This window comes from Sus scrofa, chromosome 6, assembly GCF_054392235.1.
Source record: "Sus scrofa isolate SSC_HxYL_T2T_F1_AM1 chromosome 6, Sscrofa_HxYL_maternal_Yorkshire_Landrace_v2.0, whole genome shotgun sequence".
Classification (NCBI taxonomy): domain Eukaryota; kingdom Metazoa; phylum Chordata; class Mammalia; order Artiodactyla; family Suidae; genus Sus; species Sus scrofa.
In genome coordinates this window covers 83,239,411-83,262,877 of record NC_139388.1, presented here as the reverse complement: position 1 = coordinate 83,262,877, position 23,467 = coordinate 83,239,411, and the positions used below count along the sequence as shown (strand labels likewise).

The following is a 23,467-nucleotide window of genomic DNA, read 5'->3' as shown; positions in this document are numbered from 1 at the left end:
GTTGTAGCTGCCGGCCTACGCCAGAGCCACAGCAACGTGGGATCCGAGCCGCGTCTGCAACCTACACCACAGCTCACTGCAACGCCAGATCGTTAACCCACTGAGCAAGGGCAGGGACCGAACCCGCAACCTCATAGTTCCTAGTCGGATTCGTTAACCACTGCGCCACGACGGGAACTCCCGGAAAAAATTTTAAAGTGTCACATATATGCGGGCTTGTTCTGAGGCCTGCAGAGGAGGATGCTGGGGAGGGTACCCTAGGCCATGGCCAGTCCCAGATAAAACACATCTCAAATGAATGACTGGACGGGCAGCTGGGAAGGGGCGGGAGGGAGCATCAGAGTTTGACAAGTGCCCAGCAAGGATGAGATCAAGCTGGGCAGCATGACATATCCTCATGGCCACCCTGCAAGGGAGGAGGGCTGCACGCTGTAGAGATGAGGACAGAGAGGCTCTGAGAGGGGAAATCGGTTGCACAGGGTCCCTTAGAACGCAGGACAGTGGCAGAATTGATTTGTAGGATCCTAAATGCCATTCACGGAGAGAACAAGAGGTTCGACAGGACGTGTGACAAAAATGGGCAGCTGGGTTCTCCTCCTGTGCCTGGGCAGCTCAGCGGAGGCTGGGCCTTTCCTAGCAAACCTGGTTCTTCAAAGAGAGGGGCCTCCTGCTCTCTCTGGGGTGGGGCTCTGGGAGTGCAGAGGGCCCCTTTGCTATACCAGCTATGGGGCCAGGCCCTAGCAGGGCCCAGGACATGCCATGTCCCCCTGACTGCAGCCTCCACACTCAGGGACACATTTCTTGGTTTTGCTTTTGCTTTTTAGGGCTGCACCCGTGGTACAGAGATGTTCCCAAGCTAGGGGTTGGATCAGAGTTTCAACAACCGGCCTACACCACAGCCACAGCAACACGCAACCCGAGCTGCGTCTGGAACCTACACCACAGCTCACAGCAACGCCCGATCCCTGACCCATCGAGCGAGGCCAGGGACCGAACCCGAATCCTCATGGATACTAGTTGGATTCATTTCCATTGCGCCATGACGGGAACTCCCATGTCTTGGTTTTCCTCCTCCTTCTCTGCTGTCTCCATCCCTGACTTCTTTTCTGTTCGGCCACTAAGCATGGTAGGGTCTCTGCCTCTGCCCACGTTCGCTCCTCTCCTCTACCAGATGATTTCATCCAGAATTATGGCTTGAAGTGTCATCTAGAATCATCACTTCCAAACTTATATGCCTTGTTCTTGGAAATAGTCTTGCATATCCAGCTGCCCACTTGACCTCTCTGCTGGGGTGTCTATCAGCCTCTTCATTTGAGGAGATCTAAAACAAAACTTCTGGGGTGCTCTTTCCTCAGGTGAGGAAAAGGAGAGGCCACCTCCCTGGCTTGAAGTCCTAAAAATGCCCACCAAAGAAAACATAACTCTCAACTTGAAGAAAACAAAAAACCAAAACTTCGGAATTCCTGTCGTGGCTCAGCGGTTAATGAATCTGACTAGCATCCATGAGGATGCAGGTTCGAGCCCTGGCTTTGCTCAGTGGGTTAAGGATCTGACATTGCCATGAGCTGTGGTGTAGGTCCCAGACATGGCTCCGATTCAACCCCCAGCCTGGAAACCTCCATATGCCTTGGTGTCCTAAAAACCAAAAAAAAACCAAACCTTCGGTTCTCACTCAACTCCCCACTTGCTCCTGCCCCCCACCCTGGCCCCCCACCCTGTGACTCAGTTAAAGGTATGATAAGTTACTCAGGCCACAAACCTAGAGGTGACCCTCGATGCCTCGCTTCCCTTCATCCCCCATTCACTCTATGACCAGGCTCTGGCTCTACCTTCAAAATATGTTTTTAAATTCAGCCACTCCTCCCCATCTTCCCCGTTCCAGCCCTAGTCCCACGGAACCGCTGAACCTCTAGTTAATTCTCCTGCTTCCTCTTTTACTCCTTCTCCCAATTCCATCCTTTAAAAAGTGGTCTGAGTGACCTTTTTTTAAAAAAATTTGTGTGTGTGTCTGTGTGTCTTTTTAGGGCCATACCTGTGGCATATGGAAGTGCCCAGGCTAGAGGCTGAATCAGAGCTGTAGCTGCCGGCCTACACCACGGCCACAGAAACACAGGATCCGAGCTGTGTCTGCAACCCACACCACATGTCACTGAAATGTGGGATCCCCAACCCACTGAGCGAGGCCAGGGATCCAACCCTCGTGCTCATGGATATAGTAGGGTTCCTTAACCTGTGAACCATGACGGGAACTCCTGAGGGAACTTTTTAAAACAGAAACATCCTAGAAGTTTCCACTGCTTAGAATAGGCTCCAAAGCCTTTACCTTGGCTCCACCCCCCTCTCCCTATGTCCTGCATCACCCCACCAGCCATATCCAACACACCAACGATGCTCTCATCACAGGGTCTTTGCATAGGTTGTTCTCTCTCCTGGATGTCTCTTCCCCAGGTGGGTCTTCAAACGGCATCTGCTGTGAGAGCCTTTCCCGACTGCAGTGTCCCTATCACGCTCTCCTATTGCTCACTTTCCTTCAGAGGGCATATTGCTATCTGAGAGCATTAGTTATGGGTTGTCTGTCTGTCTGTCTAGAATGACAGTTGGATGTTTATCTTGTCTTTTGGGCACCCAGACTAGTGCTTGGCACACAGTAGAGGTTAAAAAAGCAGGAGTCCCCTTTTGGCTCAGTGGTAATGAACCTGACTAGCATCCATGAGGACAAGGATTCCATCCCTGGCCCTGCTTTGTGGGTGAAGGATCTGGCATTGCCATGAGCTGTGGTGTAGGATGCAGATGTAGCTCGGATCCCGCATTGCTGTGGCTGTGGTGTAGGCCGGCAGCTGCAGCTCTGATTTGACCCCTAGTGGGTGCGGCCCTAAAAAAAGAAAAAAAAAATATGAAAGGGAGGGAGGAAGCCACAAAGTACAGTTCAGGGCAAACTCTGGGGCCCCAGAAGAGGAGACCCAAGAGTCCATAAGAGATTTATCGATATCTTGGTTACTTAACCTTAAATAATTGCCTGTTGGGGTCACCTGCTCTCTGTCTGAAATTCCTTTCTTCCCCCATTTAAGAGCAGTCAGGCTAAAGCCCTCTCAAGGCAGCCCTTAACTTCCCAGTCTGCAGCCTCTGCAGGCAGATGTAAGGTGACCTCACGGAAATCTCTGGTCAATTCACTTTGGGTAACTGGAGGCCAACAGGGAGGGTTCCCCCACAAGGAAACTCGCCTCCATGGTATGATAATAATAAGGACTACATTTTATTGAGCTTTCATTTCAAGCCAAAGATTTTTAAATGCTTTCCATGAATTTTCTCATTCAATCCACGGAGACATGCTTTAAGGCTCTCGTATTAGTTATCTACTGCTGCGTTAACACAAAGTAGTTTAAAGGAACAACCAGGGAATTCCGTGGTGGCGCATCAGAAACGAATCCGATTAGTATCCATGAGGATGCAGGTTCCATCCCTGGTCTCACTTAGTGGGTTGGGGATCTGGCGTTGCTGTGAGCTATGGTGTAGGTCCCAGGCATGGCTCCGATCCTGAGTTGCTGGGGCTGTGGTGTAGGCTGGTAGCTGTAGCACTGATTCGACCCCTAGCCTGGGAACTTCTATACGCTGCACATTTGGCCCTATAAAAGCAAAAAAAAAAAAAAAAAGGAACAACCATTGTCATTTGCTGGCAATGTGGATTGGACTTACTTGGGCCTTTCTTTTGCTGGTCTTGACCGGGGTCACTCACAGGCAGTAATCCAGGGGAACAACGGGGGCCAACTGGTTTAAGACGCCTCTCTCACATGTCTGGTGGTGGGTGCTGAGCTGTCAACTGGGCCACGTGTCTTCAGCAAGCCAGCTGGGGCTTCTTCCGAATGATGGCCGAGTTCAGGACAGCAAGCCCCAGCGTGCGGCATTGTTCGAGCCTCTGCTTGAGTCACATTTGCTGCTGTCCCATGACCAGAGGAAGTCACACAGCCAAGCCCAGAGTCGGTGTGAGTGGGGACCACACTGGGAGAGAGAGAGTTCATCGGAAGCAATTACTGAACAATCTACCCGGAGGTTAGTATATTATTATCCATGTTTTCCAGGCGAGGAAACTGAGGATCAAAAAGAGTAAGAAGCACACTCCAGGCCACATGGCTACGAAGAGGCGGAGTAGAAGAGAAATCTTTGGCTCTCAAGCCATAGGCGCTCCACTGCTTTGCACAGCTCCTCACCGTGAGGAACCAAGTCCCCACCAAAGGCAATCATAAGATGTCAAGTTTGTTTTCCCCAGGTTCCCAGGTCCCCCTTTCACTCCAGTCAGTCAAAATCACATCAGCTTAAGTTAAATAACCTCTGTTGCTGAAGCTACTCATCTGTAAAATGGGTCTAGTAATAGAACTCTTTTTTCTTATCATTTTGTTTATTGCTTGTTCTTGCCCTGCTAGAAGGGGGGCCCCTTGAGAGCTGGTTTTTTTTTTTTTTTTTCTTTTCACGACCACACCTGTAGTATATGGAAGTTCCCGGGCTGGGGGTTGAATTGGCCAGCCTAAGCCTCAGCCACAGCAATGCCAGATCTGAGTTGTGTCTGCAACCTAAGCTGCAGCTTGCAGCAACTCCAGATATTTAATCTGCTGAGCGAGGTCAGGTTTCAAACCCACCTCCTCATGGAGACTACCTCAGGTCCTTAACTCACTGAGCGACCATGGGAACTCTGAGGGCTGGGATTTTTTATTTGCTTTGTTCACTGATTTATCCCCCGTGCCTAGAACTGTGCTGGGATAGAGCAGGTTCTCAATAAATCTTCACTGAGTGAATAAATAGTTGGATGGATGAATGAGGGGTTAGGAATAGAATAGGTGGGAGAAGATGAGGGAAGAACAGAATTATTGCTTTGGAGTTCCCGTCGTGGCGCAGTGGTTAACGAATCCGACTAGGAACCATGGGGTTGCGGGTTCTGTCCCTGGCCTTGCTCAGTGAGTTAAGGATCCGGCGTTGCCCTGAGCTGTAGCGTAGGTTGCAGAGGCGGCTCGGATCCTGTGTTGCTGTGGCTGTGTCGTAGGCCGGCGGCTACAGCTACGATTCGACCCCTAGCCTGGGAACTTCCATATGCCCGCTGGAGCAGCCCTAGAAAAGACAAAAAAAAAAAAAAAAAAAAAAAGAATTAGTGCTTTAAGAAATCTTGAAAAAAAAAAAAAGAGTTCCCATCATGGCGCAGTGGAAAAGAAACAGACTAGGAAACATGAGGTTGCGCTTCCATACCTGGCCTCCCTCACACTCACCGTCTTAAGGATCCAGCGTTGCCATGAGCTGTGTCACAGACCCGGATTGGGTCTGGCTTTGCAAGAAACAGCTCCAATCAGACCCCTAGCCTAGGAACCCACACATGCCGCAGACGCGGCCCTAAAAAAAGGACCAAAAAAACCAAAACCAAAACCAAAAACAAAACCGAGAGAGAAATCTTAAAACAAAACAAAACTCCTGGAGTCTCTGTTGTGGCTCAGTGGGTTAAGAATCCGACTAGTATCCACGATGATGTGGGTTCAATCCCTGGTCTTGCTCAGTGGGTTAAGGATCCAGCATTGCTGCAAACTGCAGCGTCGGTTGCAGACACGGCTCGGATTTGGTGGTCCTGTGTCTGGCCTAGGCCAGCAGCTGTAGTTCTGATTCCACCCCTACCCTGGAAACTTCCCTATGCCGCATGTCCGGCCCTAAAAAAAGGAAAAAAAAAAAAAATATATATATATATATATGTATATATATATATATAAAGGCCACTGGCTTCTCTTCTCTGCCTGGAATAGTTTGCAAACCACTTCTTGGGTCTTTAAGCCCTATGGTGAGGGGGTCGCCTCTTCAGGGATGCCCAGTTTTCAGGGACACAGACCCCTTCCACCTAGCGGCTACGCCCTCCTTAGCGCTCGGCTCCCTCCGCATCCTGCTGGCAGCTTGGGGAAAACAAAAACAGGGCTTGCTCGGGGCGGGGCTTAGGGACCATGTGAAAAAGCTCACATTCCATTGGCTAGAACCTAGTCACGTGGACGCACCTGGCAGCAAGGGAGGCCGGGAAATGCGCAGCCACGCCCAGAGGGATCATAATCTTGGAATTTCCCAAGGAAATTGCACCAGGGAGGGCGAGGCACCCACTTTCCTTACCCCACAGTACTTTTTCTTTTTTCTTTTCCCTGCAGAATCTCCTTCTCCCAGAATGTATTGACTCATTATGTTTTTTTATTTAATATTGGCCTCTCCTCACTAAGATGTGGGCACCTCAAGGGAAAAGATCCTTGTGTGTTTTGTTCACCTGGGAACCCAGGGCAGGGCCTGGCATGCAGGAGGTGCTGGATATTTATCAAAAGGAAGTTGAATGGATGCGGGCGTGGCCCCCTGGCCTGCAGCCCCAACCTGAGAGCACAGTAAGCACAGAGGGTCAGTGTCTCCCCTGCCTGCTGCTGAGAAGCCTGCGGTGGGGAGCTGGGAAGTGGCTGGGCGTGGCTTAGAAAGGGCGCTGGTACCCCTTCCCAGGACCGAACCCACCCTGTACAGGCCTGAGTCCTCTTCCCCTTCACGTCCTGCATCCAGTCCCTTCTGGCCAGGACCTCTGACTCCATTCAGGCCAAGAGGCTTATTTCTCTGGCGAAGGAGCCGTTGTGGCTGAATCTCTTGTATCCTTGCTCTCCTCATGCACAGGGCAGCCGACACCAGTCCGTTTCCCCACCCAGAACCTGCTGTGGTTTTTGTTTGTTTGTTTTTTGTTTTTACAGGTGGTGTATGGAAGTTCCCAGGCTAGGGGTTGAATCAGAGCTACAGCTGCAGACCTACACCACAACCACAGCAATGTGGGATCCAAGTGAGTCTGCAACCTACACCACAGCTCACGGCAATGCTAGATCCTTAACCCACTGAGTGAGGCCAGGATGGATACTAGTTGGGTTCTTAACCACATGGGTACTCCCAGGACCTGATTTTTTTAAATGTAAAACACAAAGGGGAGCTTGATTCCTATTTTCCAATTTGGGGGGACAAGCACATGGCTATGTGGCAACTTCAGAGCATCCAAACTGTAGAGTGGTCCCTCTTTGGGAGCTTTCCTGTGCCTCATTTTCGAGAGGAGGAGACAAAGCCCAGAGAGGTAAGGAGACTTGGCCAGGGTTGCCCAGTATTCCAGTGACCAAGAGCCCCCAGGCAGTGCCCCACATCACACTCTCAGAGGACCAGGTGTCCAGGTCCCCTTCAAGGCTCATTCCCTTTCCTGGGCAAGGCACTGAGAATGCCTGTGGGCAGGAGAATGGGCAGCCGGGACACAAGGAGACAAGAACAGGTGGCTCTGGGCGGGGAGGGGAAATGAGATACCGCTCTGAGCTCTAGCTGGAAGCTCACAGTGGGGTCAGAGACCAAGCGGAGAGGAAGATGGAAGCAGCAGAGAGAGGTGGTGACTTGAGGGCTCAGAGAGGGGCTCTGGTTCTGGCTTTGAAGGTGAAGAAAGAACTTCATCCTGATTTGTCACCTCTTAAGCCCTGCAGGAGCCCTATCTGCTGCCAACCTCTACAGAAGTGGGCAGCCAGCACTCTCTCCGGCAGCCAGGGCCACCAGCCCCTGTGGCCGTGATGTAGCACAGACACCTCTCAGAGCAGAGGAAGAAGCGTCCCTGGACCAGCAGTCAGGAGGCTTGGGTTCTATCTGTCAATTCAAATTGTTACTAAGCTCCTGCTGTGTGCCAGGCACTGTCTTCAACAGGCAAGGTGTCGGCTTCACAGGGCTTCTATTCTAATTAGAAGGCAATAGTGTATCGATGACAGGCAAACACACATGGGACCAAGGTCATTTCAGATGATGACAACAAGCAGGGTAATGGGAGAGAAGGCTGGCTGGCTCAGTGTTAGTTTGAGTTGTGGGGGAGGGTGGGAAGAGGGAGGACAGCTCTGAAGATGTGACACTGGTGCTGAGATCTGTGTGCAGCAGCCATGCAAAAATCTGAGGGAGATGTGGTCCCTCCATGGGACATGTCAAGTGCAAAGGCCCTGAGGCAGAAATGAGCTTGTGCTTGGGGCAAATGACTGGTGGGTGAGAGGGGCAAGAGGAAGAGTATAGACAGAAGCCCCTTCCTTTTGTCGTTATCTCGACAGGATTTGAGTACATCCTATCTCCTTTTTGGCCCCTTCATTTTTGGCATCTGTAAGTTTAAACAAACCTTTCTTGGTCCTATTTCCAGTTTTTATTTTAACAGCTTTTGCACAGGGGACAGGATAGTATTAGTCTGGGAGTCAGAAGACCTAAATTATGGCCCCACATTTTCCAGCAGCAAGCGTGTGACCTTGGGCAAATCCCCTTTCTCATCTTTAAACCAGCGGGATTGTACCACAGCCTCTAAAGTCCCTTCTGGCTGAGACATTGCATCCCCAGGAATTCATATTAACCCCCCCCCCTTTTTAAATCAAGAGATGTTCAAGTTTTATATAAAGAAGTTTTAAAAAACTGATTGAAAAACGCATGCTCACATTAAAGAAATAGAAAGGTATTTCATACCAGTTTCTGGGATCACTATGGAACCACCCCCCCCTTTTTTTTTACCGTCATACCTGCGGCATATGGAAGTTCTTGGGCTGGGGTCTAATCAGAGCTGCAGCTGAAGTGTATGCCACAGCCATAGCAAGGCAGGATCTGAGTCGCATCTGCAGCCTGTGCTACAGGTTGCAGCAATATTGGATCTTTAACCCACTGAGCGAGGCCAGGGATTGCATACACATTGTCACGGACACAATGTCAGGTTCTTAACTCACTGAGACAATGGGAACTCCCTTGATCTGGTTTATTTTCAGCCCACATAGGGATCTGCTCAGCATACATCTGCTCCTTCCGCCAGGATCTGTACACAGCTGACATTTATTAGATGCTTTTCAAAATACCAGCCAACTTGAACAGACATTAGCAGAGGATGGTCGAATACTTTGTGTAGCTATTAAAAGAATGAGTTGGACTGCAATCCACTGAGCTGGAGGGAGGGGCATGATGTAAGTGGTGAAGCTAGCTGCTGGATGTGTTAGAGAATGACTCTGTGTTGGTGAAAAGCAAACAACAAAATCTCTCTGTGTGTATGTGGGTTTGTTTATGCTCACAAGTCAGGAGAAAGGTGGGAGAGGATAAGCCGCAATAGGTAACGTTAGTTATCAAGGAGCGTGTGTGTGTGTGTGTGTGCGTGCTAGCATGTGCACACGCATGTGCCTCCCCTAAAGACAGTAGCACATGGCCCAGGACCCATCCCACCACCTGGGCCTGCTTATTGATGAGACTTTGGCAGAGGGGCACTGTGATGCCAATCTCCGAGTGTGTGTCCTTTGGAGACGCAGGGAGATGGAGAGGAACAGGGGCGGGCAGTATCCACTTTGATCTCAGAATGTCCCTTTCCCCTCCTGGCATCTGTGACTCTATTCCAAAGGCTGCTGAATGATCACAATCTGAGGCTGGTTTTGGTGGCAGGAGATGCTGTGCAGGGCCTGTGGGATCCGAGATCACAGGTGTGATTACAGCATGAGAAGCAGATGCCCTATCCAGCCTGCCCTTTCCTGTTCCTGCTTTAGGGCTTCAGAGGCAGCTGGGGCTGCCAGGGTTTTCAGGGGCTCGGCCATCCCTCTGACTGAAGACACAATGCCACCAGCCAGCCCTCAAGGTTACCCTGGGGGCAGCGGTGTGTATGTGGGAGGAGCTTATCGTTTGAGCTCCATCAGCTGTTTCCTGGCCATGTCACTCTCCCCTCCAGGGCATCCCTTGCTGAGGTTTGTGTTCCTCTCCTTTGCCCTGGGCTCCTTCCCCAAATAGGAGCCCTTTGGCCTGCGTGTTCAGGCCTCCCTCCAGCTTTTGCGTCTTAGCGTCAGTGAGGAAGGGCCCTGCCCGTGTCTGGCACTTGATGCTTTTCAAAGACCTTGCATATTCCATGCCATTTGAATGGTTCCTTCCACCAGTCCTCTGAGGCAGAAATGATTACGGAGAAAATGGAGATTCAGAGCAGCTAAGTGACTTGTCCATCGCCCGGAATGAATGGCAGGCAGTTCTGGGCCTTTGACTTCAAGACCAGCCTGCTCAGCCCAGGCTGCGTCCTCAGAAGTGCCCCCTCTGCACTGACGTTCCCCTGGGAGACTGGCTTAGTAGGCCACATTTACATCTGAGGACCCAACTCCTTAGTCACAGGTGAGGGGACAAGGGTGGGTTCTCCATCTGGGGTGACTGCCCAGACCCTGGCTGCACCCATCAGCCCTGTGCTTCAGCATGTGAGCCAAGGCCAGAGGCTGATGAGACAGATAAAGGGCCACGTGGAGTCAGGGTCAAAGCCATGTGCTGATTGAAGGGGTCTACTGGAAAAAAAATGCACAACCTAAAGGGTGAGAATTTGAAGTTCCTATTGTGGCTCAGCAGGTTAAGAACCCGACATAGTGTCTGTGAGGATGTGGGTTCGATCCCTGGCCTCACCCAGTGGGTTAAGTATCCAGTGTTGCTTGGATCAAGAGTTGCTGTGGCTGGGGCTGTGGTGTAGGCCGACAGCTGCAGCTCTGATTCAACATTTAGCCTGGGAACTTCCATACGCTGCAGGTGTGACCCTAAAAAGAAAAAAAAAAAAAGTTGAGAATTATGTTTTATGTAGCCAACAAAACTGAGGACCTAATGCCAGGACACATTATCTCCCATCACTCGGAGGGATGGCTCCACAGGGACAAAGGGGTGGAGGGATCCAGGATATATAGGAGTTTTTGCAACAAAGACAAGTAGTCAGAACATCAAATGACGACTGTTAAAGAAAACCAGACATCTCAAGTTAAGGAATTTAGCTTTTCTATGTGTGAGGAGTTGCAAGAGTCTGTGCTCACTGAAGTCATTCCTTTGATGTCCATCGCAGCTCTCTGGGGCTGGTATCCTGCTTTTCTCCATTCTGAATCCCCTCAGGGTGCCCAGGTGGGGATGGCTCTTGTGGCTGAGGGCTTGGCAGCTGGCAGCCTGTTTGTCTCTATCCTGAGCACTCTCAGGGCTCACTGTCTGGGTGGCTGTATTGTGATGGCTTGATGGCTGCAGCATTGTTTGTTGACTGATGTGGCAGGTGATACTTTTCACTCACAAAGACTTGGAGGGAAGGAAGTCGCACTGTAGGCGGGGAGACCAAAGAGGTGCTTGACAGAGCAGCCCAGATGGATGACACGGTGACCTCAGACAGGGAAAGAGCCTGGGGACTTTTGGATTCCATTTGCTGCCAGATGTCCTACAATTGGGCACCATGACAGACCCTTGCAATGATCCCCGTTTTTCCAGAGTTGGGGACCTGGTGAGAACAGAGATGGCAGGGACAGGGCTCTCTTAGATGCAAATGACAGAAGATCCATTTCACATTGGCTTAAGCAAAAAGTAGAGCTTATTGGCTCAGGGCACTGAAAACTCTGGAAAGAGACTTGGGCAGGCCCGGTGGGATCCAGATCAAGCGACACCATGGGCCTTAGTGACACTTGGGACTCGTCATGGATCAAGTGACACCATGGGGCTTGTGGCCCACTCTGCTTTCTGCTGCTGGCCTCTCAATCTCTCCTCTTGGTGGCAAGATAGCAACACCAGACATACTCTCTCCTCTCAGCAACTCCAGTAGAAGGTAAGAGTATCTCTCCAAGAGTTGCAACAAAAGTTCCAGGGAGTTCCTGTTGTAGCTCAGTGGGTTAAGAACCCAATATAATGTCCTTGAGGGTGTGGGTTCAATCCCTGGCCTCACTCAGTGATTTCAGGATCTGGCATTGCTGCAAGCTGTGGCATGGGTTGCAGATGCAGCTTGCATCCAGCTTTGCTGTGGCTGTGGCAAATGCCTGCAGCTGCAGGTGCAGCTGCAGCTCTGATTCGACCCCTAGCCTGGAAACTTCTATATGCCGCAGGGAGGGCTATAAAAACAAACAAACAAAACCTCCAAAATTCCCAGAACTAAATTCCACTGTCTCTGACCATGGCGCATGCCCATCCCATAACTAATCTCTGGAACTATGAATATGGAATATTCTGATTGGTCAGGCCTGGATCACACAGCCTCCTCTGGAGCCCAGGTGTATGAAATTAGCTCCACCAGAAGTCCAGGGACCAAGAGCAGAGAATGGTGGTTTCACCAGGAGCATCAGGGCAGCCAGTCTCAAGAAGAATGTGTGAGTCAAGGTGAGCTACATGCTACAGTCGACACCCCAACATGTCAGTGGCTAACAGTGCGATTTCACTTCTTGCTCCCATTGGTGGCAGGGCAGGGGCTCTACTTCACGTGCTCATCCAGGGACCCAGGCTGGTGGAGGCTCTATCATCCTCGACACATAGCTTCCAAGGGCACCCTGGGTGATGACAAAGAGCAGGCTGGCAGGAGAATAAAGCCAAGGTTATGTTTCCTTTGGGTAACATTCATCAGTTGTATTGCCCAGAACTCAGTCGTGGGACCACATCTCAGTGCAGGGGAGAGGGAGAGTTTCATTGTGCCCAGGGGGGGAGGGGGAGGTGGTCTCCCCATAAAGGGAGACTGGATGAATGCCAAGCAGGCCCCAACAAGATCCACCTGTGCTTTCTAGTACAGCCGAAGTCCTTTTGCCTTTGTCAAGTGTTCTCAGCTTGCAGAAGTACCGGCCCAGTCTTCCCAGCTGAGGTCTACTTTATGATGGCTTGAACTCCACCTTCAACCTTAATCCCTCGCCTGCCCAACCTCCTCTCCTCTTTAAATCGAGTGGTGAGGAGTCTCAGTTATTCTGGATCAGTTGACAAACCCATATATGCTCTACAGACAGGTGGGCCGTCAACCAAAGGGAGAGAGGGGACAGTTTTGGCTCGGAGACTTATAGATCCAGATGTTAGCCCCCTGCATCCTTTCTGGCTATCCTTTAACTGGCCCCTAAGCCAGCAAACTCTTCCTCTTCTTCATAGCTTCATAGGGGAGGGAAAGTGGCCCATCACTCACAAAGTTTGGCATCCCAGCTTTCTGAAGACCTCGGCTGGGAAGGCTATGTGCCAGCATTGCTGCTGGCAGCAGCTAACCATTCATTCATTCATTCATTCACCTCTGGTGCTTACTGTGTGCCTGGCATTGTGCAGGGTGCTAAGGTGAAAATAAGCATGAGATATTAGGTCTAATCTGGTGTTAAGGCAATCAGGCTTATGTCAGGTGAACAACTGGAGATGAAAATAAGACAAGCTGTAGTTGAATCTTCTACCATGATTTAAGATGACACCATCCCAAGACATAAACAAGCAATGTATTCAGTGTCTCAGAGACCAGGCCCCTGATCTCCTCATGCCAGATCTGTCAGTAAGGAGAGATCCAGGTAAAATGATAATACATAGAAATAAATATAATAGCAGCCATTACAATTGATTATGTGCATCAGGAACTGAGCTAAATAAATTACCCAAGTGTAAAGCTTTCATTTTCCCACCATATAAAATCTAGATGCACCCACCCACCCCTCTTTTTATAGATGGAAAATCGAGGCTCCAAAAGCCTTCAGAAAATGATTCCAAATTATAAAGCCATCAAGTGGCATCTCTGGGACCAGCAGTCAGGTCTTGACTGCCTGCATGTTAAATTAGAGACGGCACCTGTCTGGATGGTGCTCCCACTGCCCAGACGGCACACCTGGAGGGTGGTCAGTCATCGCCAGGTGCTGCTCTGTATTGTGAGTGGCAGCCCTGTGCTGGGGCCGGACTAGAACAGAGAGTGTGAAGGCCCAGTCCTGGGGCTTTGGAGCTCAGAGCAGACTTTGGGGACAGAGGCTTCCATTTCCTCCACTGGCCTCATCTCTTGGGCTGCTGTTCTTCTCCCCGAGAATAGCCATCTGCCTGAGCAGGCCGTCTGAGGATGTTTGCCTTCAGCGTCTCCCAGCAGAAGCCTGGCAGAAGGAACACCTCTCCACCCCCTTGGTTTCCTATCCCATGATGTCTCTTCCATCTGGCGCATTCATTCATGTATTCATTCAACAAATTAATATTGAGCCTCATTCTCTGCCCTGTCATGCGTGGTCCAGCTACTGAAGCGGGTGGGGATGTATGAGAGGTAAGACACATGGAAACCGGAGGCACAGGTGGAACCTGCTGAGGACCATGAGCAAAGCACAGGCCACATCCTGTGTGAGGAGAGAGATCACCCCAGATTTGGCAGGAGTGGAGGAGGGGGGTGCTGTAAGGAGAGCTTTGGAGGGGGGTTGTGCTGGGCCTTGAAGAGAGGGTAGACTTGAAGACCTGCAGCTCGAGGCAAGGACATTCCAGGCAGTGAGGTTGGCACGGGCCTGAGCCTGGGAGCAGGAGCACATGGTGAGCCTGGGGACTTGGGAGCACGTCCGTCTGTGGGAGAGGAGCAGTGAAGTCAGGATGGCATTGGCGGGGGATCGGGAGCCAACTTTATCTTGTGAGCTGGGTGCTGTGGCTCAGTCTCAGCCCAGCCCCTTCTGACTGGGATCCGGAGATCGGGAAACAGGAGTTCCTCTTGTGGCTCAGCAGGTTAAGAACCTGACTAGTAGCCATGAGGATGTGGGTTCGATCCCTGGCATGGCTCAGTGGGTTAAGGATCTGGCATTGCCACAAGCTGTGGTGTAGGTTGCAGATGAGGCTCGGATCTGGCGTTGCTGTGCTGTGGGGCAGACCGGCAGCTGCAGCTCCAATTCAGTCGCTACCCTGGGAACTTCCATATGCCGAGGGCATGGCCCTAAAAAGACCAAAAAAAAAAAAAAAGTACTTAACACGGAAGGAGGTGTGGTTTCCCAGGCTGCCTCTCCCTCCCTTGGTAGCAATGATGCCTGGGGCCTGGTGGCTGGAGCTGCCCCAAACACCCCACCCTGTGCCCTGGTGGCAGTTGGTGCTGTGCTGGTTTATCTGTGGCTTATCTCCTCCTCAACCCACTGGGGGAGGGAAGTTGGACCAGGTTCTTCTTCCTTCACACACAATGAATATGGAGATGTGGCCAATAAAAACCCTTACAATCACATTGCCTGGGAGAGTGGAGTGGGGGTGGGAAGAGGCACATTAAAATCCCAATCCACGGAGAAGAGCCCTAGGGGTAAAACCGTTGTTCTTTGCATGTGCTGGGCATTTTCTTACTTGCTGAAGCTTTTTCACAGACATGATTCTATTTCATTCTTACAATCAGCCTATGAGGTATATATTAGCCCCCTCCCATTTTACCATTGATAAAAGGAGGCTCAGAGAGGCTGAGTGAGTTGCCAGACAACACACAGCCGGTAAGGAGGCAGAGACAGCTCTTTTACTCTGGTCTTCTAACTCCTGGTCAAGACAGCACAGTGTGAGCGAGGAAAGGAAGGAGACTATTCTATATGTGTGTGTGTGTGTGTGTGTGTATCTTTGTTTTGGGAGGCAGCCAGAGCAGAGTGGAGGAGCAGAGAGAAGTCTGGGAGCATGCTTGTGAATTATAATATTGCAACTGTTCCTTTGCTTATATGTATTTCACTTGAAAATGTAAGAGCTACGGGGAGGGACTCCTGGACTGTTAGCACCTAGCTTAGTGCCTGTCCCAAGGCAGGTGTTTAGTACATTTCTGCTGCACAAAGCTGATTAAAGAGGGTGTGCTTGTGACCTTGTTTCTGGGTGAGGCTGTCTTGCAGCCCATCCTCCTCTCCCACCTCTGACATCTCACTTCCTTTTCTCCTTCTGCATGTGGGGAGAAACACTAGCAGATCCCTAGGCAATGCCCAAGAGGGAAGCAATGAACATGCATGGCATCCTTGCCCCATAGATCCCTGCCACCTGCCCCCCCCAAACTTGTGACATCAGGTCCCCTGACCCTGCCTGGGTTCCACCAGGGTGAAGTGGCAGTGGTACCCTCTGTTCCAGCAGCTCCAGGAAACAGAACGATCCTGATTGCTGGCGATTGCAGAAGCCACTCGTCTGGGCTGTGGACAACTCTGGGATCAGTGCCCAGCTCAGCACAGAAATAAAGAAGATATCCAGGCTCAGGACTCATGCTGTCACAAGTCTGGAGAGACTGCAGCAGTTCCTCAAACCATCCCTCTCCTTTTCATCCCCGAGGAGACCTGGCATATCCCACCTGCTTTGACAAACACACGGATCTTCTCAAAGACACATGGCTGATAAGAAGGCCCCAGCCCAGTGCCCCCTCCCTGCCAAGTGTCCCAGAGCCACTTGTGTTTGAGTGTCCAGGCAGACAGACATTCTGCGAGGCTGAGACAGACAGCTGACACCCCTCCAAGGCTTGGCATATGTGATTTGCAGGCGAGGCACCTGCTACTGTCTCCTTTCCCGGACATGAAGGGGACAGCTTCCTGGCAGTGGCCCCTCCCCCCAATCCCCAGAGTTGGCTCCAGCTGCTCAAGGGGACCTTCCTGGGGTCTTCTCCTGCCTTTTAGGGTTCTGATGATCATTTTCTCACCCCAGCAGACCCAGCATCGAACACAACACAGGAGTGGTGACAGGCTGAAAAAGCAGGAACACTTTATTTACAATGATCATTTGGTGACACAAAGATCTTTGGGCTTTTAGCAGCCTTGCTGAGACACGTGGGCAGGAGCCTGCTCCCTCTGTCCGGTGACCGCACCCTTCTGCCCTCTCCTGCCATGAGAATCCCGCTGCTGTCAGGACTCTCCTGCATTGACAAGCCTCCACACGGAGGCTTCCCTCCTGTGTCCATTTTCTGGGTAGTCAGTGTCCTCAAGCACCTGCCAGAGGTTCTCCTTACCTCTGCTGGAGGCCCTGTCTTGGTCCTGGTTATGGGACACCTAGCAGGAAAGCACACACATCTGTATGCAGAAGGATGGAGCGGGTGAGGAGTCCTGTGGGAGTGCCAGGTGCCAGGGCACAGGCTTGGGCAGCTGCCTGGGGCAGAGAGCTGTTCCCTGGCCTAGCCTGCTGTTGGTAGGACCATCCAGGGTCATCTCCAGAGGCAGAGCAGTGGAGTCTCAGAAGTCCTCCAAGGGATAGAGAGGCCAGGCATAGGGCCTGAGAATTCTTCCTTTGTGTATATGGCAGCTGACTCGGTAACCACTTTGGGCCCAGCCTCAATTCTCCAGGGTACTACTCTTCCCCCTACAGGAATGCCTCCCCAGGGTTGGTCTCATCCCTGGAAGGACAGCTAGCCTGGCCAACGGCAGGACTGCTGCTGCCACCTGGCCAAGATTCAAGGCCAGGCTTCTGGATTTCTGGAAACGTCTCCTCCCTTCTCTGGAGTAGATGTTTTGGTAAGGAAGGCGTGGTTTATGGGCAAAGAGACTTGGTGTAAAGCGTAGGGGGGCAATTCCATAAGGAAGGGCGCCGGGAGACTCGAGTGGGGGCGGAGGTGTACACAAAATACTGCTTGCTCCCCCCATCTCGTCCCCCAGTACTCAAGGGCATATCAGGCGTCACCCTGAGCCAGGACGAGGCACGGGGCGGACAACGACAGAGACCACGGGGGAGGCAAGGGCTCGGGGACCAGGGGGAGCCATAGCAGGCAGGGCCGGGGTTGGAGGCTGTAAGTCAGGCTGGCCGGGTCTGGGGCCGCGAGTCCTGTCCCCTGGGCTCTCAGCGCGCCTGGCCCGCCCGCTCCCGGGGGCCGGCCTTCCAGCGGCGGGGCTGCGAGGCCGGCGGGGGCGCCGGGGCGCCTCGAAGGCTGCACGTCCTCAGCTCCCGGGCCAAGCTGAGCACCTCCGGCCTCTCGCACTGGGAGGCTCCTTCCTCGCGCTCCTCCGCCTCCTCGTCCTGGTCCTCGTCCTCCTCCTGGATGCTGCTGAGGCGCGGCGCCCCGCGGCCGCGCTCGGCGGGCGGCGGCCGGTAGGCGCACTTGGCGTTGAGCAGTCGGCGCAGCGGGGCGCGGGGTACGGAGGCGGCGGCGCCCCCCGCGCGGAGGTGCTGCTGGCGCACGTGGCGCGCGTCGCTCTGGCGCTGCAGGCGCTTGAAGTCGCTGAAGGCCGCCAGCGCGGTCTGGCGGAGCAGGCGGGCCAGGGCGCGCGCCTTGTGCGCCCGCGCCAGCAGCACGGCGTGGCAGCGCAGCACCACGGCCTTGTGGCGCGCCTGGTGGCGGTAGACCCAGGCGAAGACGCGCGGGTGGCGCCCGTCCGCGGTGCAGTAGGTGATGCGCGGCAGCAGGTAGGCGTGCGCCGGCCTGCGGCTCCCGGAGCCCCCCGAGCCGCCGCGCTCGCACGGCTGCATGCGGATGCCGTGCGGCCCCAGCGTCAGCTTCATCTTGGTGCCCCCGCCCGGCCCACAGCGCGCCCAGATCTTGCCCACGGCGTCGTCGGTGCAGCCGTCGCCCTTAGCGTGCAGGGTGACGGCGTTGCCTAGGTACCACACGGTGTAGGTCGGGTCCTCCCTGTTGAGCTCCACTTTCTGGCGCCGGCTGCGGAACACGCGGCCCAGTCGTTCCAGCGGCCAGTCGGGCAGCAGGTCCGGGCAGGAGCGCAGGAAGCTGGAGAGCAGCGACGTGTAGGCGAGCCCCGGGCTCAGGCTCTTTGCCTTGCACTTGGCCTCGTCCTCCACCAGCACGAATTTGTTACGTCTCCAGGGCAGCATCGCGGCGGTGGCCGGAGGGGCTGGGGGCGCCGGGAGCTCACCGGCGTGCTGCCCAGCGGCCGGGGGAGGGGAAGGAGCGCAGAAGCCAGCGGCCTCGGGCTTGCGGGAAGCAGGGGACGCTGGAGACAGTCGGTGCCCGGAGATGCCCAGTGCCAGACAAGGCTAGTTAGCTTCGCAGATGCCCGGTGCCCAGCCGGGCTGGCAGCCGAGATGCCCTGGCGGCGGCCGAGCGTCCGGGAACAGCTTCCCCCGCGAGTCGCTCCAGCCGTCCGGGAAGCAAGGAGGGGCAGGGTCTGGGCGGGGTGGAGGCGCCCCTCAGGCCCGACTAGGGGGGATCCCGAGGGTCCCGCCGCCCAGATCGCCGCGGCAGGGAGGTCGCCAGAGCCGGGGCTGGCGGCTGACTGCTCGGAGGGGTAGACCGAGAGCGCGACTGCGGTGGGAACTCCTTCAGGCGTCGCGGCTCCACCTCCCCGGGCTGCCTACATCACCGGGCGGGACCGCTAGCTCTCTTGTCCCCTCCTCTCGCCCTTCTCTCTCTCCTCCCCCGCGCAGGCTAGCACTGCTCTTCACCCGAGACCCAGCACAGGCGCGGTGGATCGGGTTTAATCGTTATTGTCGGAGGGGAAGGGGTGGAGCGGGAGGTTAACGAGTAGGAACAGCCTGAAATGTACCGGGGGGCTTTGCCAATGCAGACTTCTCAGGTCTCAAGGGTGGTCTCTGAGCATCTCTTGGGGCGTTCGGTATCCCCCTCCTCTCTTTCTAGGATTCCTACTGCCCCTCACCCAAAGCACGTCCCCACCCCCATCTCTGAGAGTGAGTTTGGGTGGGTTCCTGATGGGGCTAGCCTGGCTCGCTTTACCTCCTGTCTGCACAGCAGAAAGCCAGCTGAGGTGGCCGAGCAGTGCAGTGGAAAAGTACTGTCGCTTGGTGAAGCTTTCTCCCAGGTTCTCCCAAGGTCGTGGGCCAGGCGGCTGCGCCTGAGCTGGGAGACCAGTCAAGTCTCCAGCGGCTGGAAGTCCCCCTGGCCTGGACGGAAGCCGGGAGGGTACTCTGTGAGGGTGGGGAACCTTCCAGAGCCATCCTGGGTCTGCGGGAATTGCAGATCAAAAGCTCCTTTGGCCCGAAGGGCAGCCTCTGGACTCTCCCAGGATTAAAGCCATACCACTCCAGTGTGTGAACTCCGGGTCACCACCAACTCTTGGGTTTTGCATTCATTATCTCCTCATCTCAGGACAGCCCAGGCTCAGTTAAGTGACTTGCCCAAGATCTCAGGGCTGATAGAGTTGGAACTAGGGCTCCACTCAGACTTGGGTCACCTACAAGAGGGTCCTCACTCTTCGGTGGGTCTATCGTATTCCTGTTCAGGGCATATGGATCATGGGGCATTTTCCATCCTCCCCTGAGACCCATTAGTGGGGGCTCTTACAAGGGGGGGTTCTAGTGTCCTGGGAAAGAGACAGTTGTCCCTGGGTGGGGGGACACTTCCCCCCTTTCAGGGTTTATTAAACCATAAGCTCCCTAGAATCCCAGGACCGCTCTGATGGGGGCCCAGGAGGCTCCCACAGAGGCAACCCCCAAACCCTCTTCTTGGCTTCAGAAGAGGTCATCTGGGGAGCCTTCCAGATCAGGAATGAGCCCAGAGGCTTGGGCTAGGCCAGGCCAAACCAGGTGACCTCCCAGAGTGGGGACAGTGGGAAAATGATATGTCCCACAGCCGGGCAACATTCATCCTCGGCCAGCCAACTGGGCTCAGAATCCTTGGGGGGAATAAAAGCAAAACCCCCCACAAAGCTACATTACTGAGTGCTCCTAAAATGATATGCATGGGAGTTCCTGTTGTGGCCTAGTGGGTTACAAACCTGACATAGTGTCTGTGAGGATGCGGGTTTGATCCCTGGCCTTGATCAGAGGGTTATGGATCCAGCATTGCCACAAGCTTCCGCATAGTTCACAGATGTGGCTGGAATCCAATGGTGCTGGGGCTGTGGCCTAGACCGGCAGCTGCAGCTCCTATTCGACCCCTAGCCTGGGAATTTCTTTATGCCACAGGTGCAGCCCTAAAAAGCAAAACAAACAAAAAAAGACATGCAAATACAGAGCAGGACATTACTTAGCATTGCAGGATCTTAGCTTTGGAGGGGGCCTCCATGGCAGCCTCATTACAACATGGAAAGTTCTTTTTTCTTGTTGCTGATTACAAAAGTAACACAATGCTTGTGGTAAAAACAAAAATGAAAAAACACTCAAGAAGGACATGGAAGTCTCCCCACCGTCTCCCCACCTCATAGCTATGGCCTCACTTCTCCAGGACAGACCAGGCTCTAGAGGTACAATGATCAGCCCTCTGGACCTCACAGCCTTGGGTCCTCCACCCCACAACCTTCAGGAGGCAGTAGAAGCTGCCAGTCTCAACTTACAAGGCTGAGACCCCGCCAAGCTTTTTTTTTTTTTTTTTTTTTTTTTGCTATTTCTTGGGCCGCTCCCGTGGCATATGGAGGTTCCCAGGCTAGGGGTCGAATCGGAGCTGCAGCTGCCAGCCTACACCACAGGCACAGCAACGCGGGATCCGAGCCGCGTCTGCAACCTACACCACAGCCCATGGCAACGCCAGATCCTTAACCCACTGAGCAAGGCCGGGGACTGAACCTGCAACCCCATGGTTCCTAGTCGGATTTGTTAACCACTGCACCACCACAGGAACTCCAACCCCTCCAAGCTTTTTGAAGGCATAGCCTCCTGGGGTTGCTAGAGTTAACATATAATGACACAGGAACTCCAGTTAAATTTGAATTTCAGATCAACAACCATTTTTTTTTTTGTGGTATAAGTGTATCCTGAGCCTTGCATGCATTTGATCCAGGAACTAAACTCTTGCCTCCCAGAGAACAGGAAGGGATGGAAGCGCTGCAGCAGGGGTGGAATGTTGCTGGCTTGGGAGCCTCCCTAGGCTCACTCACCTAGTCCTGCTTCGGTTCTGTTCCCACTGCTTTTGGAATATCCTCCGTTTCAGAGGGAGGGGCGTTTAGCCAGGACCGTGAGAGATCACATAGTCTCTTTAGTCTTCTGGGCCACAGAGCAGCATTTGACATTTGTTAGCCATTTCCTTACCCTGTGGACAGTTCACCTTGGCCTTCTCGGATCCATGGGTTGAGGATCCGGTGTTGCTGTAAGCTTCCGTGTAAATTACAGATGTAGCTCAGATCTGGTGTTGCTGTGATGTGGGTGACAGCTGCAGCTCTGATTTGACTCCTGACCTAGGAACTTCCAAATGCCCCAGGTACGGCCATAAAAAGAAAAGAAGGAAAAAAAAAAAAAAAAGGAGTTCCTGTTTCAGCTCAGCAGAAACACATCTGACTAGTACCAATGAGAATGTGGGTTTGATCCCTGGCCCCACTCAGTGGGTTAAGGATCCAGCATTGCCGTGAGCTTCAGTTTAAGTTGCAGATGTGGTTCAGATACCACATTGCTGTGGTTCTGGCGTAGGCCGGCAGCTGCCGCCCTGATTCAACCCCTAGCCCGGGAACTTCCATGTACTGCACCTGGGGCCCAAAAAAAAAAAAAGATACTAACTGTTGTTCAAAGCAGAGACTTGAAGTGTGCTATGATTTCATGATTTCATTTTTCCTTATGAGACATCACTTTTGCTTTCTAGCAGTATTTAATCACCTCATTAAAAACAACCCCCCCCAAAAACTTGCTTATGTACCTATCACTAATTCATCCTTCAACTGTCCAGCAGTACCATAAAACACCTCTCTACCTGGCTGAACACTCTAGGTGGTCCGTCGACTCTCTGAGTTTCTTTCTTTTTTTCTTTTCTTTTTTTTAAGGACCGCACTTGCAGCATAGGGAAGTTCCCAGGCTAGGGGTCGAATAGGAGCTGCAACTGCCGGCCTACACCACAGCCACCGTAACTCGGGATCCCAGCCGCATCTGCGACCTACACCAAAGCTCACAGCAATGACAGATCCCTGACCCACTGAGCGAGACCAGGGATTGCACCTGCATCCTCATGGATACTAGTTGGGTTCGTTTCTGTTGAGCCACAATGGGAACTCCAGGTCTGTTTCTAAGAGACACCCTCCTGGAGGCATGGTTCCTGGGCTCCAGCCTGGACTGCGTCCAGTGCAGACGTGTAGAACTAGTGTTCTGGGATCTTGTTTTACTACCACCCTGGGAATTTCCTTTGCTTCTTAACTGTATTGGATCCTGTTTTCCGGATCCCTTGCTTTCTGCCTCCCACTGCCAGCCAGGATTTATTTCCTTGTTTTGGCAGTGCAGCCATTCCAGTGGCTTTGATGGATAGTTCTGCGGGTGTAGAGTTCTAGGTTGGGAATAAATTGCCCTCCGAATTTTGAGGAGATGACCCTTTGTTGCTGTTGAAAAGTCAGATGGCATTCTGATACCTGATCCTGTGTGTGGGAGACCTGATTTTTCTCCCAGGAAGTTTTTAGGATCTCTCAGAGGTCTAAAGCTTCAAATGATGTGCATTTACTATGGCACTCCATGAGACTTTCAACCTGGGGATCAGTCTCTTTTAATCTGGAAATCAATTCTGGGGACATTTCTTTGTGCTGATTTCCTCCACTCTGTTTTCGGTTTTTGTTTTTTTTCTGTTTTAGTTGGATGTTGGACCTCTTGGATTGATCCTCTAATTTTTCAAAATGTTCTTTCCAGTTTTCCATTTTTAAAAATGTTTGTCCTATTTTCTGGAACATTTACCTTAACTTTATCTTCCAACTTTTCCATTTAGATTTTTTTCTAATGTCTCATCGCATAATTTTTCACTTCTAGGAGCAATTTCTTGTTCTTTTCTATAGCATCCTGTACTAGTTCAGGGATGTAATATTATCTCTTATGTCTCTAAAAATGTTAATTAGAGTTGCTTTCAAATTAAAAAAAAAAAAATTGGAGTTCCCATCGTGGCGCAGCAGAAGTGAATCTGACTAGGAACCATGAGGTTTCGGGTTTCGGGTTGGATTCCTGGCTTCGC

General features: G+C 52.6%; 1 protein-coding gene across 1 annotated transcript; it reads right to left on the bottom strand.

Moving 5' to 3' along the window:
- Positions 1–16,405: 16,405 nt before the first annotated feature.
- On the bottom strand, positions 16,406–18,944 carry FAM43B (family with sequence similarity 43 member B). The gene has a single exon (XM_003356177.5). The coding sequence runs from the start codon at positions 18,472–18,474 to the stop codon at positions 17,488–17,490; it is 987 nt and encodes a 328-aa protein (XP_003356225.3). The 5' UTR covers positions 18,475–18,944; the 3' UTR covers positions 16,406–17,487.
- Between the last annotated feature and the right edge of the window lie 4,523 nt (positions 18,945–23,467).